Source organism: Pseudochaenichthys georgianus, chromosome 17, assembly GCF_902827115.2.
Source record: "Pseudochaenichthys georgianus chromosome 17, fPseGeo1.2, whole genome shotgun sequence".
NCBI classification, from domain to species: Eukaryota; Metazoa; Chordata; class Actinopteri; order Perciformes; family Channichthyidae; genus Pseudochaenichthys; species Pseudochaenichthys georgianus.
Genome location: NC_047519.1, coordinates 35174002 through 35190307, shown reverse-complemented (window position 1 = coordinate 35190307; position 16306 = coordinate 35174002). Strand labels below are relative to the sequence as shown.

At 38.8% G+C, this 16306-nt stretch overlaps 2 protein-coding genes and 1 long non-coding RNA gene across 4 annotated transcripts; 2 read left to right on the top strand and 1 right to left on the bottom strand.

The window, feature by feature from the left end:
* The first annotated feature begins 1968 nt into the window (after positions 1-1968).
* On the top strand, positions 1969-9951 carry ltb4r2b (leukotriene B4 receptor 2b). The gene is made up of 5 exons (XM_034105455.1): positions 1969-2046; positions 4583-5174; positions 7520-7720; positions 7797-7840; positions 8952-9951. The coding sequence occupies exons 2-5, from the start codon at positions 4632-4634 to the stop codon at positions 9202-9204; spliced, it is 1041 nt and encodes a 346-aa protein (XP_033961346.1). The 5' UTR covers positions 1969-2046; positions 4583-4631; the 3' UTR covers positions 9205-9951.
* Positions 9952-10001: 50 nt separating this feature from the next.
* Positions 10002-11743, bottom strand: LOC117463037 (uncharacterized). Its single transcript, XR_004553872.2, has 3 exons — positions 11655-11743; positions 10736-10770; positions 10002-10299 (listed from the first exon to the last, which is right to left on the bottom strand). It is a non-coding gene; the product is annotated as an uncharacterized lncRNA (long non-coding RNA).
* A 571-nt stretch (positions 11744-12314) lies between these two features.
* On the top strand, positions 12315-16305 carry sdr39u1 (short chain dehydrogenase/reductase family 39U, member 1). Of its 2 annotated transcripts, XM_034105342.2 has the most exons (6): positions 12315-12429; positions 13253-13359; positions 13585-13667; positions 14342-14463; positions 14554-14706; positions 15429-16305. In XM_034105342.2, the coding sequence occupies exons 1-6, from the start codon at positions 12414-12416 to the stop codon at positions 15854-15856; spliced, it is 909 nt and encodes a 302-aa protein (XP_033961233.1). In that variant the 5' UTR covers positions 12315-12413; the 3' UTR covers positions 15857-16305. The 2 variants fall into 2 exon arrangements, with proteins under 2 accessions (XP_033961233.1, XP_033961234.1); XM_034105343.2 differs by lacking the exon at positions 12315-12429 and having other exon boundaries at positions 13296-13379.
* Position 16306: the final 1 nt, after the last annotated feature.

The following is a 16306-nucleotide window of genomic DNA, read 5'->3' as shown; positions in this document are numbered from 1 at the left end:
ATATGTTTCGGTAGTGACTGTTTCGGTAGTGACGATTCTAGCTACATTTGAGCATAACTAAAGAATGCTAGCAACTACATGGCTAGCATACACGTTTTTGAAGAGGTGTACACACATAACAACCTAATACTTTGCATAAAACCCCAAAAAGTTTGCTTAATAGAAGAGAATATGTGTTCGGTAGTGACAATTCTTAAGGTTACACACCGATGTTCTGATTTTGGACTTTATATCAAAAGTATGGGATCGAGCTACTTACCATTCAGCCATGAGGGACAGGGATGCAGTGTCACTGCCTTGTCAAAAATGCAGGGGTGTGGCTAAAAACCAGGCTCAGCTATTGGACTAAAACCCCTTGTGTTTCGGTAGTGACATGAAAACTGGGGACATGATTTTTTGAGTATAGTTTTTTTATTAAAAAATTAAACCCACAATAAATCTAAATATTCCAACTTTTGTTTGAATGTAATCATAAATATCTTCTAAATACACCATCGAACAAAATTAAAAAAAAATGTTTTAAGTGTTATTTACAGAACATGACATTTAGATGTCAGGGTTGGGGACAGCTACTTCCCAATAGAAAGTACCCTATAAATTATGTTTTTGTATATATTAAGCTTATCACTATCTAATTTAATGCCTTGTGTTTAATAGAACATAACATATTCTTAGTAAATATCTATGTCTGAATACTTAATTGTTTTGTTAAATAGTTTTTCTTGTTGTGGGACCGCACTTTGCACACATTCGGTAGAATGCCTGTAAAAAAAACAACCTTGTACATTAGACTTGCACTTACACTCGCACATAGACATATAATTACGTTTTACAATCATTTCCCTCACACCTGTATAAAAGTAAATCAGGTGTTTGAGCTAACGCCATCGTTGTTACTCGAATTCATTCTCTTGCTTACATGTTTTCCCTTTTTTGAGCTCCTATACTGTCCTCCGTGTGTCCCTCTACTCTGTTGACGTCTGAATTTCCCTGCCGGGTTCAATAAAAGTCTACTGTATCTCATCTTAGTACCAATAAATGTAGGGTTGTCAATACATATAACTTTGCATTGTGTCATGTGAATACAGTTATGTGTGGAGTTTCCCGTACAAGCTTTTATTTAAATCGATCTAAGTCAAATGTAGAAGTGACACACCCATTGGTGTTTGTTCAGTCTTAGGGACACAGATAATTACGGCTTCAGCTCGTCTAATTTAAACGAAGGTGAACCAGCGCGTGCATATTAATCAATCTTTCCCTGAGAGTAGAAAGGTTTCATATTTGAGCTTCTTTTTATTACTGAACATTTCACCACTCCCGAAAACCAGCATTCCTTTCAGAGTCAGAAACTTGTATGAACGGGTGAGTGTGTGTGTTGTGCGTGTCTGCCTGTTTGTGCTTGTGTAACCATTAGCATCCATGACACAGGGAACTTGTGCAAGAGTTTGAATCACCTATAACTTCTCTCTTTCTCCGAAATCGGTGTCACAGAATCAGGTTAATGCAAAGTAGGTTTACACAAACAAAGAAATGTCTTTGGTGTATAACGGTGCACATAAACACAACAAGAAAACTCAATCTGTGAGAAAAGGAGCATATTTATTTTAATAACTTGATATTTACTCCAAATGATGAAACCCCAGAGGAACTACTCTAGCTAAAATGATGTGAAGTATATCAGAATGTAAAGCGGCCTCTTGACTCACACGCAGAGAAACGCAAATATGCTTTTTGATATATGGAACTTGAACATGCTTTCCGGAAGAATACATGCTTGTTTATATAAAAAAAAAAAACACCAGATCGTAATCATATACGGAGATTAATTTAAGGGCCTGACGTGTTTGAAGGAAGGACACACCTCCCTCTGGCTTTCTCTCTCTAACCTCAGCATGTTGCAGCCTGTGGGGCAGGATGTGATCCACCTTATTATGGACAGAGCTCACACACGGCGTCACACAAGGGGAACGCTGCCGGACAGAGCGGAGCAGCGCTGGGATAGTTGAATCTGACGCTCATCACAGAGAGACATCCAGTCCTGGGAAGGTCAGTCACTCTCGCGTGTTCACTGGAAAAGTTAATTTAGGACTTTTTATTGACATTTTACTTGAGATTGTACTAACATGTGACTCATTCCTATTCTTGTTTTTTCCATCTTTGAGTAACTATTTACTTTTCTTGACTTTATTATTTACAAGGAACAGATTTATTACAAATGTATGACTCGTTTTTTTGTTTTACTTTGGACTGCATGATAACTATATGGTATTTCTTCATTTGCAATCACAGTTCCTGGCTGTGCAAGTCATTTTGGGAATGGTCATTTCTCCGATCTTTTAAAAAAAAAAAAAAAAGGTTTATTACGTTTTTTTAAAAAAAGTATCTTTGAGCAGTAAATGCATTATATTGCATATTCGTTTACAATACTTTTCTTAGTTGGTCATTGAGAAATAAATGACATAACTGTTTACTCCTTAGCGTACTATTTCCATTACAACAGCACATTTATGTCAAAAATCCATTGCAAAATTAAGATGTGCAGATGTTTGTGTTTTACATTACATGTCACTTGTTAGACGCTTTTATCCAAAGCGACTTACATACAGTCCGCACTGTGGACAATCTCCACACGAGCAATTTGGGGTGAAGTGTCTTTCCCAGGGACACAACGACATGCTGACTGCAGTTGGACTCGAACTTGCTATCCCCTGATTTGAAGTCCATCATACTACCCACTGAGCCACAGCCTCCTCCTTTGTACCTGAACCGACAGACAGCTGCGGGTTGGAACACTTGTGTCACATAGTGTATATAAAAATAAAAATAAATAATAAAAGCTGTCATTTTGAGCATCCACTTGTTGTTCAGACTCAGCTTCACATGGATGTGGTTGTGACGTAAGCTTTTGTTTACTCTTCACTTGGGTTTACAGCCATCGGGGGACAATAAACAACTGTGCCAGAGCTAGGAAATTAAGACTTAATCAGGAAGTAAGGGCTTGATGTCTTGTACTCAGAAAAGGAAGTGAGATCCTATCGCTCTGTACATCACTCATGTTCAATAAAAAAATTATATTAAGCATATTATTAATCTACAATCGTAGTAAAGCAATCTTTAACTGTGTTTTCTATAGTAAGGTCAACCATCTGCAGTGGATGTTACTGTGACCACGTGATAGGACAGTGAGGAAGAAAGAGAGAGACAGTCAAAGTGAATCAAAGTCTGTTTCGAAATACTGCTCTTCTTTGACAGTGCTGCTCGTGTTTGGCATGTTTTAGCACGCTGCGCTGCCCTGTTGGCGGAAGGTCTGATGTGAATATTTTAGAGGCTGCGTCAGGGAAGCAACCGTCCTGCAGTTCTGGAAACAGCTAATGTACCATCGGTAAACAATCATTTCTGCTTTTTTTGGCGCTGGCACAGTATGTTCTCCGGACCTGATGGCCATCTTCATCTTTGGAGTGATAATAAATTCAACAATCAGGCTTTCGACTCACTGTATCTATCTGAATAAAATGACATGTGAGAGAAATGAATTACCAGTACGGTAGTTTGTTAATGGATTGTTAATTAACACTTTTTTCAGTTTGTACAACTTCCTTTTTATCATTTAAGTTATTTTAGTGAACAATTTCCTTCACCAAGATGCTGTTTTCCCACATGTTCCTGGAACTCAAGGGATCAAGGCAATGGCAGTCCACATCACACAGACGTGCAGATGATATGGATATACTTTATTAATCCTTGTGGGGAAATTCTTTCTCTGCATTTGACCCATCTCAGTGTGCTGCCATTTTGAACGGCGCCCGGGGAGCAGTTAGGGAACAGTGCCTTGCTCAGGGACACCTCGGTAGCACTTGGTCTTGCCGGGACTTGAACTGGTGACCTTCCAGTTGCCAAGCCAAGTCTCTATCGACTTCGCCACCACCGCACCATCGCTACCAGATATAGACAATTAAAGCTTTTCAAACGTTTTGGAAATGGTTATTATTACGGGTTGCTAAAAACGTAGATTTAAATGTCATGAAAGCTTTTAGAAATACATCTAATATCAGGATTTTGTCTCTTTGTCACTTCTGAATCTGCTGATTGAGTCTTAACTTTATTCAAATTGGATGTGATTGAAGTGTTGAGAGGCACCAAAAAACAACAACCTTTGTCTTTGTGCCTAAGAGCACATAATACAAATCAGTGATGAAAGACTGTTAGCAGAATTAAGTCCAAACACCAAAAAGGATACATTCTTTATACTTTTAACGTAATTAAGACTTACTAAAATCATCTTTATGAGAGACTTAATCATCATTTCTGAGATACAGATACTGGCAATTAAATTAGAAAGGTAACCACACATTTATTGGACTTTGATAGAAATGTAGATTAAGTTCACAGTTAAGTGTAAAGGAACCAGGTTCAAAAAGAGACAGGTTCAGCACGACCCATAGAAGCTGCAGGAATTACAACCGACATTCAATTCAATCATTAACCCAAACATATATACAGACACATACATGTCAGTCTTTACACCTACCCTTTACTCTAATGCCAGACATGTTGACGCGTTACCTTTCTATCCTATCCTCAGGTCCCAAACTTCTTCCATCATATCCAACGCCACTATATCCCGCTTGGCGATGCCTCTAAATGGCACAGAGGATAAAAGCGTGGTGAGCAATGACTTCTCCACGACGCTGGGAGCCCTCATCCTCGGCCTGGTCTTCCTCCTGGGCGTCCCCGGAAACCTCTTCATCGTCTGGAGCATCCTGGCTCGCATCAAACAGCGCTCGGTCACCACCCTCCTCATCCTCAACCTGGCGTGTGCAGACGGCCTCCTCATGGTCCTCACCATCTTCTTCATCGTCTACCTGACCATGCAGACGTGGGTGTTTGGAGACGCCATGTGCAAATGCCTGTTCTACCTGTGCAACGCCAACATGTACGCCTCCATCTTCCTCATCACGTTGATGAGCGTGCACAGGATGGTTGCCGTGGTGATGCCGATGAGCCTCTCCACCCTGGTGAGCAAGAAGGTGGTGAGGAGGGTGATCTGGTGCACGTGGGTGTTGGTGATGCTCATCGCTATTCCCTCGCTGGTGTTTCGAGACGTCAGAGAGGACCATGATGAGAAGAACAGAACAAGGCAGGTGTGTGCGCCCAATCACACAAAGCCTACACATGTGAGTATAAGCAGAAGTACTCAGATCATTAACTTAAAATAATCCTAAAATACTCAACAGCAAGCAACAGTCATGAATTTGAATTCTAAGTATTATGAGCTTAAAGGAGCCCTTTTAGTTGTATTGGTCAACCACTTGTCCCGCCCCTTAGCCTATCACGTATGTGTTGGAGCGCTAGCCAATAGAAGCACAAATGTAACATAATGATGTCACTATGTTAAAAACCTATATAACACACTACAGAAAAGGATAAACCCAAAAAAGCTAGGCCTCTTTAATGTTGGCTACCAAAAGTATTCAATGAATTTGAATATTGAGCAGAATGACGCTTTTCACAGTATTATGTTTTATTACTCTGACAGTATTATATTTTCATAGTTGACATTTAATTTAGAATTAGTAATAAAGTTCTGCAACATTTAATATATTATGCATAAAATGTGTTTTCATATGTAAAAAATTAACTTGAATTGTAGCAGTAGATGAAGAACTATTAATGAAATTACTCGAGTAAAAAGTACAATTCTGTCAAGAAAGAAAAGCAACAAATCCTTACATCTGAAATTATTGAATGTTCTTTTAAATCATTAACTTATTGACTGACTTATCAGTTCTGCTGATTTTTTAAAAACTGTTGGGTAGTTAGATTCAAAACACTTCAAATGTTATACGATGTTTGTATGTAAACATCTATTGTATACTAGTACTGCACATTCATATTTAAGTAGAACATGTAAATCCAACCCAGAAACTACAAGACTTATTTCTTCATGAACCAAAACTTAAAAAAGATACAAGTATGTTCTATACCAGGGGTGCCCAACCTTTTGTGAACCGAGAGCTACTTTTAAAGTTGCCAGTCTGCGGAGATCTACCAGTCCAAATAGAGAGGCGTAGCCATTACTGACAGCCTACTACCAGGTAAATACACACTTCTACTTGTATAAAACTGACCTTTGTACGATTAATACTTCATAAAATACTGCAGATCCTTTATCTCACCTCTTTCTAATCTACACACATACAAGTATGTAACTGAAGTCACACAACAGTGTTGTTGATACAGAGTTGGAGTTTATTCACACGTCACATACTACAGTGGTATGTTTTCAATAAACATTGAACAGTGCTGCCACATGTGACACAGGAAAAAAGAAAAGACGCTGAACCCTTTCTTTGACATTATATACAAATAGTGTTGCTACAAAAGTATAAATTAGGCTTACTAATAAGACAACTCAGATCTGAAGCTACTCAGGAATCTGCTGCCAAAGTGCAATAAAAAAGACAAAATTAATAGAATCAAACCCTTTTTTGTTGCATTTTAGTCGAGTATAAAAAGAAATGCCTTTAAAATAGGATGCAAGCAACACTAGTTTCTTAACCTGAATTGATAATAGACTATAATCAATTTAAGTTTGCATTCTTATACCATTTTGTACAATAATTATAATGACTAAGTTCAAATAAACTAAAACTCACAGCTGATTAATAACGGTATCCAACTTGAGTTTTTATTATATCAAAAACCTGTTGAAATGCTACTGTTATTGTTGTTGTTTACTGTCCCCAAAAGCGCGTCGGCAGCGATGGTCGGCAGCCTCCAGGAATGCTTCTTTCACAACTTCGCCATCTTTGAAATACTTCATGTGTTTCGCAAGAACGTGACTGACACGATAAGATACTCTGGAGCAGCCTTGCTCTTGTTGTTGCGCCTGGTGAAAATGGACTGCTGTGCATTTAGCTGTCCTTTCAGGCCCCTCCCCTTTTGGAGCGGAGGGCAGAATTAGGAGGGAATTCCGTCTCGTAGCGTTTGTGCACTGTTTTGAAATGCCGCTCCTAAATGACCCTTCTTCGATAAAGCCACGCTCGCATTGCAGATGAAACAGATGGACTTTGAATTGGAATAGATACAAATGATCATCCTCCCACTCGGAGTGAAAATTATATGTTTTGGGCTTTTTTTGCTTCTGCCATAATTGCGGTCTTGTGTGTGAGCGGACTAACTCCTGGTGTTGACACGGACAATGTCAGCGAACTAGTGCCCACTGCCCACCAGCCACGCCCCGACACATGGGGTCACGCCGGCCAATCACAAAGCTTTGATTCGTTCAAGTGCATTATTCTGGCACAGGAAGATTATGTTATAGGACATTAACGATAAAACAGAATATTGTTGTTCTATTTTTAGACACATCTCGCGATCGACTGGTTGGGCACCTCTATTCTATACAGATTAAATAAATAAACAGTATACTTCTCTTGTTTGGACAGATCCAGTCCTGTCTGTAGAAACACATTCTGTTATTGCAATTAAAATATCTGTTTTGTTTCCTCCTGTGCAGGAAAGGTTTCAGTATTCCTTTGAGACGGTGTTGGGGTTTATCTTGCCGTACACGGTCATCATCACGTGCTACGTCCTCATCCTGAGACGCCTCCGACAGACCAAGTTTCGCAGAACGGTCCGCAGCGAGAAACTCATCCTGGCCATCGTGGTGATTTTTGGCCTCTTCTGGCTGCCGTACCACGTCATCAACATGATACAGGTGTGCGACAAGCATTTCTGATTTCAGATCAATGATATTTTTCAATGAAAACTGACTGTGTTTTGTTCTATTCAAGGTGGCAGCTCAGTGGTACGATCCGAAATCACCCATAAGAGAAAAGTGAGTTACAAAACATTTGTACTTATTTCAAAGGCAATGATGTTGGTACTTTGGAGTTTAAACAGATACAGTCAAAGAAACTGGTCTAAGATGCTCAATAAAATAGTTTGATGTGAGACATTTAAGAGTCGAATTATCTCTTAGCTGCGAAAACATATCTATTATTTCCTACGGTATAAATGCAGTTTTTATATAAAATGTCATACAAAAATGTCAGTTGTTTTAAATAGCATCAGCATAGTTGCTAGAGGCAATACAAAGCAATCAGACAAATATCAATCTTGACCCGATAACTGTTTTTCAAGGCTATTTATATCATTTCTGGTAGCTGTTTTGTCTTTTAAGTTGATTTGTGCATCATTGCAGTCAATTGTATTTCATACGATTTTCTTTCATAGCTGTGTTTCTTCACAGGTTGTTTTGCATGTCTTTGTATTCACACAGTGTCTGTCAGTGGTTGCTTTGTGTCTCTTTCAGACGAAGCCCAGGGGACATACTGACCCTTCAGTGGGCCTGTTCAGTGTCCATTCATGTATACTTGTTGTAGTTCTTCATGAGTTAGAGCAGGGGTGTCAAATGCGGTCCGCGGGACATTTTGAAATGGCCCTCGATAAATTCAAAAGGTATAATGGAATACGGCCCACAAATGAAATTTGAGCTTTTCTTGTACTTATGAAATATATCTGTAAACATTTACACAGTAGTGTTCATAAGCCCCATTAACAATACATTCAGTCAATTACATTTGAAAATATGTTCTAACAAATCTAAATCGAAAAGAAAAAAGCCCAATAATTTATATACATAAACTTGAAATATGCTTTTCCAATTCCTTAATTTTAATTATCTGGAGCTGGGATTTAGGCGGTTTATTTTACTTAAAGCAGATTCAAGTATCAAGCATACGGTTCCTACTTTTGATTGATGTTGCTAACTTATGAGGCAATAAACCTCACCTCTAGTGAGCGGCGCGGGCCTTCTAATATTTTTCTGTATGTGGTCCTCGGTAAAAAAGTTTGGACACCCCTGAGTTAGAGAGATGTTTTTGTAAAGCTCTCAAGGATGCTACCAAGCTTCGAAATTAGTAGTCTAAAATGCTGTGTATCCGCAGATTGGACAACATCACTCGGGCCAGCCGTGCAGTGACTTCGGCTCTGGCCTTCATCAGCAGCTGTGCCAACCCCGTCCTCTACACCTTCGCAGGGAAGTCGTACATCAAGAAGAACGGCTTCGCCTTCATGGCTCAGCTCTTTGAGGGCACGTCGTTGGACCAAACGGGAACGAAGAAGAACAAAGACACTGTGGGACTCAGTACCGTGGACTCTGCGAACGACTCGGGAACTTTACAAAACCGGAGAGCTTGAATGACCCGATCCCTTTAAGAGAAACTATGTAAATAATACAAGCGTGTAGATATTGGTTTAAGCAGCTTTAGTCAAACTAAAAACACTGGCTGAGAGCTGTTAACTATTTGTGTTGTAGATAAACTGTTCAAATGTTGACTGGAAGGCATTGGTGTCAAGACAGGATTTTAAATTGTTTTTCAGAAATGCAAATACTATTTTGACATTGTGTTGCAGAGAATTGTGCTGCTTTTCACTTTCCATACCCGATGTATCCTGCTGGTATACAAGCAAGCTTCTTTACATGTTAGGCCGTCACTTCCCTATAGTTTTTAGTTGAGATTGTCAGTCATGTCTGACAGTAGACTCTGCTGCTTCCCGATTTACACTGCCATGTAAAAAGTTTGTCAAATTATCCTGCATGTCAGTGAATTGTTTCATTCACTTGTGTAATGCGCCATTTTTATCATAATCTTTTGTAGTATTTTTCAAGTAACGTATTGTTTTATTGCACTGCAGGTTTAACATACCAATTTTTTTATCAAATAAAGCTTTAAACATACCCACATCTCTAAACATATACTCCGATCCACTTTGAGTGAACCTGAAAGTCTTCAAATACCCAGCTGTACAAATTAAAATAATGTTATCGGTTTAGTCTTTTACAAAGATTCCTCAACCGTTTTCACTGATGGGTCGGTAGAGAGTTTAACATTCATTCAACAACGTCTCATTGTTTAATTCCTTTGACTAATACCTCAAACCAAGCTACAGATAATCTCCATTAAAAAAAAGTAAATAAAGATGCCAATACAGAGTTTGAATAAGAGATTTAACTTTATTTACCAGTTCATACATACACAACATTTTAAGTATGGATGTGGTCTAAACAGTTTGAGATTATAAAAGACGTTACATGCTCTAATTTCAATTTGCCCTTAAACTAATAGTATATATGACATATCCAAATGAATATTAATGAGGGCACTTACACATCACAAATTAGTCTAAAAAATGAAAGTACATGCAGTAAAAGTGTAATTATTGCAGGTCTGTAGACATCAGCTTCTTCTATACCAACCGTATCAAGATGCATCCATTCCAGGCTCTTCAATCCTAAGAAAAAAAATTAAAAGCACAAGAGATAAGTCTCAGTTTGCAATTCAATGAAACGCCCTCTCTAGTTCCTGCATCGTCAAACCCATCAGCGCAGTGAAATAATAATCATGAGTATCAGGTGAAACACGGACTCACATGCAAATCATCATTAAGGTTTGACGGTATGATGCAGAACCAAAGCTTTTATACAGAAATGTGTCATCTTAATCCACACAGATGTACTTTGGGTAAAAAGCACATACATTGCTTTCTTATCCACAATTTAATTAAACCATTTGTGAACCCCTTAAACATTGTGTTCAACAAAGTCAGAAAATGCCTGATTGGTGCATCCTTATCTAAAGCATTATTTAGGCTTTTATGGATTAAGTAAACTGACAGCACACGTGGTGAAGTGCAGCTATATCCATTATCCAACAAGACGGATACTGACCTTAGCAAGATTCCTTTAGTCCTGGTTCGCAAATCCTTTAAAAAAGAAAAAAAGAAATGATAGATTAGTCTCAGTTTGCAATACAATAACACATCCTCACTAGGTTCCGTTTTGTCAAACCCATCAGCGCAGTGAAATAATAATCATGAGTATCAGGTGAAACACGGACTCACATGCAAATCATCATTAAGGTTTGACTGGGATGCATAGCAACGGTTTCAGTATGCATGGTTATTAATAAATTCACTGCAACGTATTCGCCATGTTGCACAGGCAGTTCAACCCGACAGTAACATTGAGTTTTTACTTTAAAATAATCTCTGTAATAATCTATTTTGTGGGTGGTGCCGCTAAGAAGCATTGCTTTATGCAGAAAGCCTAGTCTAGTATAAACATCTCAACACAACCTCTTATTTAAGCATGAAACATCTTTAAAAAAACAAGACCCTTGAAAAGCTACATTGAAGGACTGTTACAGCAAGGTGTAAACCGTCCAATGGGTGCACAATATCTCGAAAAAGTGACATTTGAAGGTCTGCCAATTGCACTAGTAAAATAATTAATGTAATTCCAGTAAACTTTAAATACAGTGCAGATTTCTCACAACTGCCACAGAGCTCTTCATGGTCCCCACAAGTGGCTAATAACAAAAAATACCATTACAAAAATGAAATATCATGTTATAGGTAATAAGGCAACTAGTAAAGATGTTTGAATCCAAAGACCATTTCAAATATCAGCTACTCTGGAATAAGAGGCCTCCTCCGCTCGTTGCCACAGACCATGCGGTCCTCTGAAGCCACAGTGCCAACACACCATCTATGCGGAAATAACCGCAGCAAACCGCGACAAGGAGGTACATAAAACACCTCAACTGCGATATAAACAAACTAATATCAGATCAAATATGAATAAATACCTTTGTTGAAGCTTCCCGCATGTTGTTCTTGTCTCCCAGCCTCAACACGTCCTGCCTGCTTCACAGCAACAAGGAAGAGAAGTTGTTAATGAAGCCGAGGCTCTATTTATATGCTTATCAAAACCACGTGTTTGGAAACAGGCAACTTCCGGTCCTGGTGCAGTAGTCCATACAAAAGCCTTATAAAAACAAATGTTAACATAAATCAAAAACCACAGATTCAGGTCAATGCATATTTAGTGCTTATTATTACTTTATGAATACAAAATCCTTGTTATTTTTAAAGAGAAAACGAGCACTGTACTGCAAAGTGTGTGAAAAAGAAATCACCTAAATACATTTATACCATTTCTAATGCCTCAGAATTATTGGAAGATACCATTAGCTGTTTAATTTATTTCTGAGGTATTTTAATATGTTATAACTCTGTTTACAATGTGTTCTTCGTTATTAAAAAGAGTATATTACTGATCATCACATGCCTGCCATTTATTGTTGTAGTCTGTAACCTTTCATATCTATTGTGTGTTCCTTTTTCGACTTTGGAAATTAACATGTGGGTCTTTTCCTGAAACCAATAAACAGACGGGACAAAATAATAATAATTAAACTACAAAATGACGCATCTCCATATATACGGAACCCCTGTTGGTCCAAAAAGCGAGATACAACTCACTGACTGCTACACAGTGAAGGAAACTGTAACCTGCTGTGTCGTTAAGCTTTTTCATTCATAATTTGGAGCGGAAATCAACAAGGATGAGAGTTTTAATTGGTATGTACGTTATTTAATAAATATATCGTTTTATAAAGTCGCTTCGGAAAGGTCAAAGTGACATAACGTTACCAGCTATCTGTTAATGTTAGCTTTGCAGCTATCATTTGAGTATATAAGTAGTAGTACGTGTGCATTATTATGTGCGTGCAGAAAACTACAGCTATTCAAGCGTGTCAACTATTTGATTACACCTAGAAAACTGTCACTGTGTTTGTAATTGTTACTAACTGTGCCAAAGTCCTGTTTTGTAAGCATGTCTAGTACGCATGCGCACTGGCACAATTACATGACTTCAATACATGTATTGTTTCCAATACTTTGTGTATAAATAGAGCAAATATATACTGAATTTCTCTTAGAGTGAAAATGTATCTTTGCGTACCTTTTTCAAAACAAATAAGCAGTGAATAAAACACTCACATAGACAAGGTCATAGTATTACACATGAAAACAGTTCATTTGAAATTCATCATGAAATATATTCTGCTGGATTTCTTCATCTTTTCTGTATATAGCTTAGTCAAGGGTTTTTGGGGATGCAAACTATTTAGCTTGCAATTGACACAATCCTAGAAAGTCTATTCTAAGATCTACAGTTTTAAGAAACATTACCAGGCAGGGACGTGAAAAGTTAAGAAACCCTCTAAATATTAGTTTGTATTCTAGTTCCAAAAAACATAATAAAGCAGCCCAATTGATGTGATAAAAACGTGTGTACATGTAAGCTAAACCATATTTTCTCTCTCTAATGGTAACTGATAATATGTGCATCTTTAGTTCCTCTGTTGTTATGATCATGTGTTTATATTTCCTTCCCTAGGAGGGGGATCTGGCTTCGTTGGACGAGAACTTACTCGCCTGCTGAAAAACAGAGGTCATGAGGTCACAGTGATATCTCGCCAGCCTGGCCCTGGGAAAATAACATGGGTATGATCTGTAGTCAAACAGTAGGGACCAATTTCATCTCTTATCGTGAGAAAGATCGTCTGTTGAATTTTTGTATTTATTTAATTGGCTTTATTGAAGATAGTTATAATGCATTATATTTTTTAGGCACCTTTCGAGGCACACAATGTCGCCTAATTGCAGATCAATGTGCTGTTTCTACATCCGGAGTCATTCATGCATTTATTTTCTTCTGTACATCTGCAGGGGGAGTTGGAGTCTCATGGCCTCCCACCATGTGAGGGTGCCGTCAACCTGGCTGGAGAGAATCTAATGAACCCTCTACGATGGTGAGCAATACAAAAAGAAGAAGCGACAACCACTACTAATACAACTACACTATTTCAGTAGCTAATACACTAAATGGTCAAATGTTTGAAAATGTTCTTGTTCGGGATTGGCCTGTACAAAGCAGTGACTTTAGCCATATCCAATACATTTAGGGAGGCGTGTGGTACAGGTTCAAACCCCACTGCAGTCAGCATGTCGTTGTGTTCCTGAAGACACTTCACCCCAAATGGCTCCCGTGGGGATTGCCTCACAGAATTGAGTATGTAAGTCGCTTTGGATAAAAGCGTCCAACAAGTGACGTGTGATGTAATTTAGGAAGCACTACGAGCGAGCGCTTATCACACAGATTCAGAGCAGACTTCATGGGATATTTGTTGTAAATCTCTGCAACCGGGTTCTAAAATCTGTTAGAAAGATTTCCCAGAAGAGTGGAGGCTGTTATAGGCAACAAAAAAGAGGATAGCTTTAAAAAAAGTGGTTCAGAAATCCCATATAGCTTTGATATCTGCATACTTTTGATCACAAAGGGTTTTGTCCTGCTTTGAATTTCCTGATAACGCTTTTTTGTCCTCGTGTATTGATTCACTAAACATAAATATCAATTGAAATTGTGATTGAAGAATAAGTTTGACTGTTGATACTGGATCTCAACCTGATCATTTTTATTTATCAGGTGGAATGAAAGCTATAAAAAGGATTTATTCTCCAGTCGTATTGACTCTACGAAATCTCTGGCTCAAGCCATTGCTGCTTCCCCCAATCCTCCTCACTCCTGGGTCGTGGTGTCGGGAGTAGGTGAGTTTCTGCCTCATAACAACACTGTATATTTAAGTATACTGTCATAACATGTGTTGTATATTTATAATGTCTCCTTTTGATCCATAGCTTGTTACAAGCCCAGTCTGACAGCTGAGTACACAGAAGAGAGTGAATGGACACCATTTGACATCCTCTCCAAACTGGTGAAGGAGTGGGAGGGCTCGGCTCTTCTTCCTGATCATGTGACCAACACCACCAAACAAGTAGTCATCAGGGCTGGTACGTAAAACAAGCCCTGCACATTTCACTGAAGATCCAGGAGAAAACCGTCTAAGTTTAATTCACATTAACAATATATTGAAGTGTCAGCAAACAGGCACATTTTTCAGGTTAACAAGACAACAACTTATAACCCAGGGAAACTAGTGAGTTCATATATCTGTGGATGTCGCTGTGGATGCTTTGTTTCTAAATCTGAAGTTTGATGTTCTTCAAAATCAGATAATATATCATTTGTGTACCTGCAGTCTTTTTTTTTGGTTTGTGAGGGTCATCAGCTCTGTTTCCAGATTGAGGCTGGTGCAAAGACTTTAAGTTTTATTTTTGTGCACGACCTGGATCCATCTTTTTGTATACTATTATATTGTATAATATTTTGTCACTATCATTTGTATCATCTGGATTCAAGGCTTTTATTGTCATGTGTGCATAGCTACAGTGTTATTGTGACAATGAAAATCTCAGGTCACAGGCTCCTCCAACAGGGCAACAACAATAAAACGGATGAAGTAAATAAATATAATATAATAGAAATAGCGCAGAATAGCCTATATACAAGTAATTGGAATATTGATATATATAAGTTGGAAACTGTTATTGATGACCTTTCAAAGGCTCAGGTTTAACAGTCTTATGGCCTGTGGGAATGTGTATGTTGTACATTTATGTATGAGATGCCTATACTGTCATCTGAAACATCCATTCCTCCCCCCCTCCCCCAGGGGCAGTTTTAGGCCGTGACGGTGGTGCCATGAAGCAGATGCTGCTCCCCTTTTGGCTCGGCCTGGGGGGCACCCTGGGGTCCGGACGGCAGCCGTTCCCCTGGATCCACATCTCGGACCTGGCAGGACTCATCGCTCACGCTCTGGAGCCCCCTGCCGATCCCCCCTCGCCCTCACAACAAGTGCTCAACGGTGTGGCGCCCGCACTGAACACCAACCTGGAGTTCACTAGAGAGCTGGGCCGAGTGCTGAGGAGGCCCACCGTGTTCCCTGTGCCTGCCTTCGTCATGAATACCCTAATGGGCTCTGAGAGGGCCGTGGTCCTCATGGAGGGACAGAGAGTCGTACCGAAGAGGACTCAAGAGGCCGGCTTTCAGTACAAGTTCCCAGATCTGACCTCAGCCCTGAAAGAGATCGTTGGGAGTTAACAGATGTTGAAGGAAAGGGCTGACTAAGAACTTTCTGTAAATGTGTTTTCATATTTACTGGATTACAAGATTTAAACTAATGGTGTCAGCTCAAATCAAGGAATCCTAGAAAATAAGAGCAGTTAATAAATCCGATTTTTCCAGTTTGTACATACTAAGCATTAAAAAAAGATATAATTTACTCACTATATACATCACTACATTGCATGACAAAAATGGAAGGTAACATTTTGAAATGTGGTCTTTACACAATACCACGTGTCTTTGTATTGTGTGTTTTTGAACTTCAGAATGATTTCAGTATCGTGATAATTATCCATATCATCTGTGAGTTTTATTCTAAAATACTGAAGCGCGCAGAAGGGACACCGTCAAAATGGCAGAATACTTGTTACAAGACATGGACTCAGATTTGTTTAAGGTGTTGCACAATAAAGCCGTGTGAAGTAT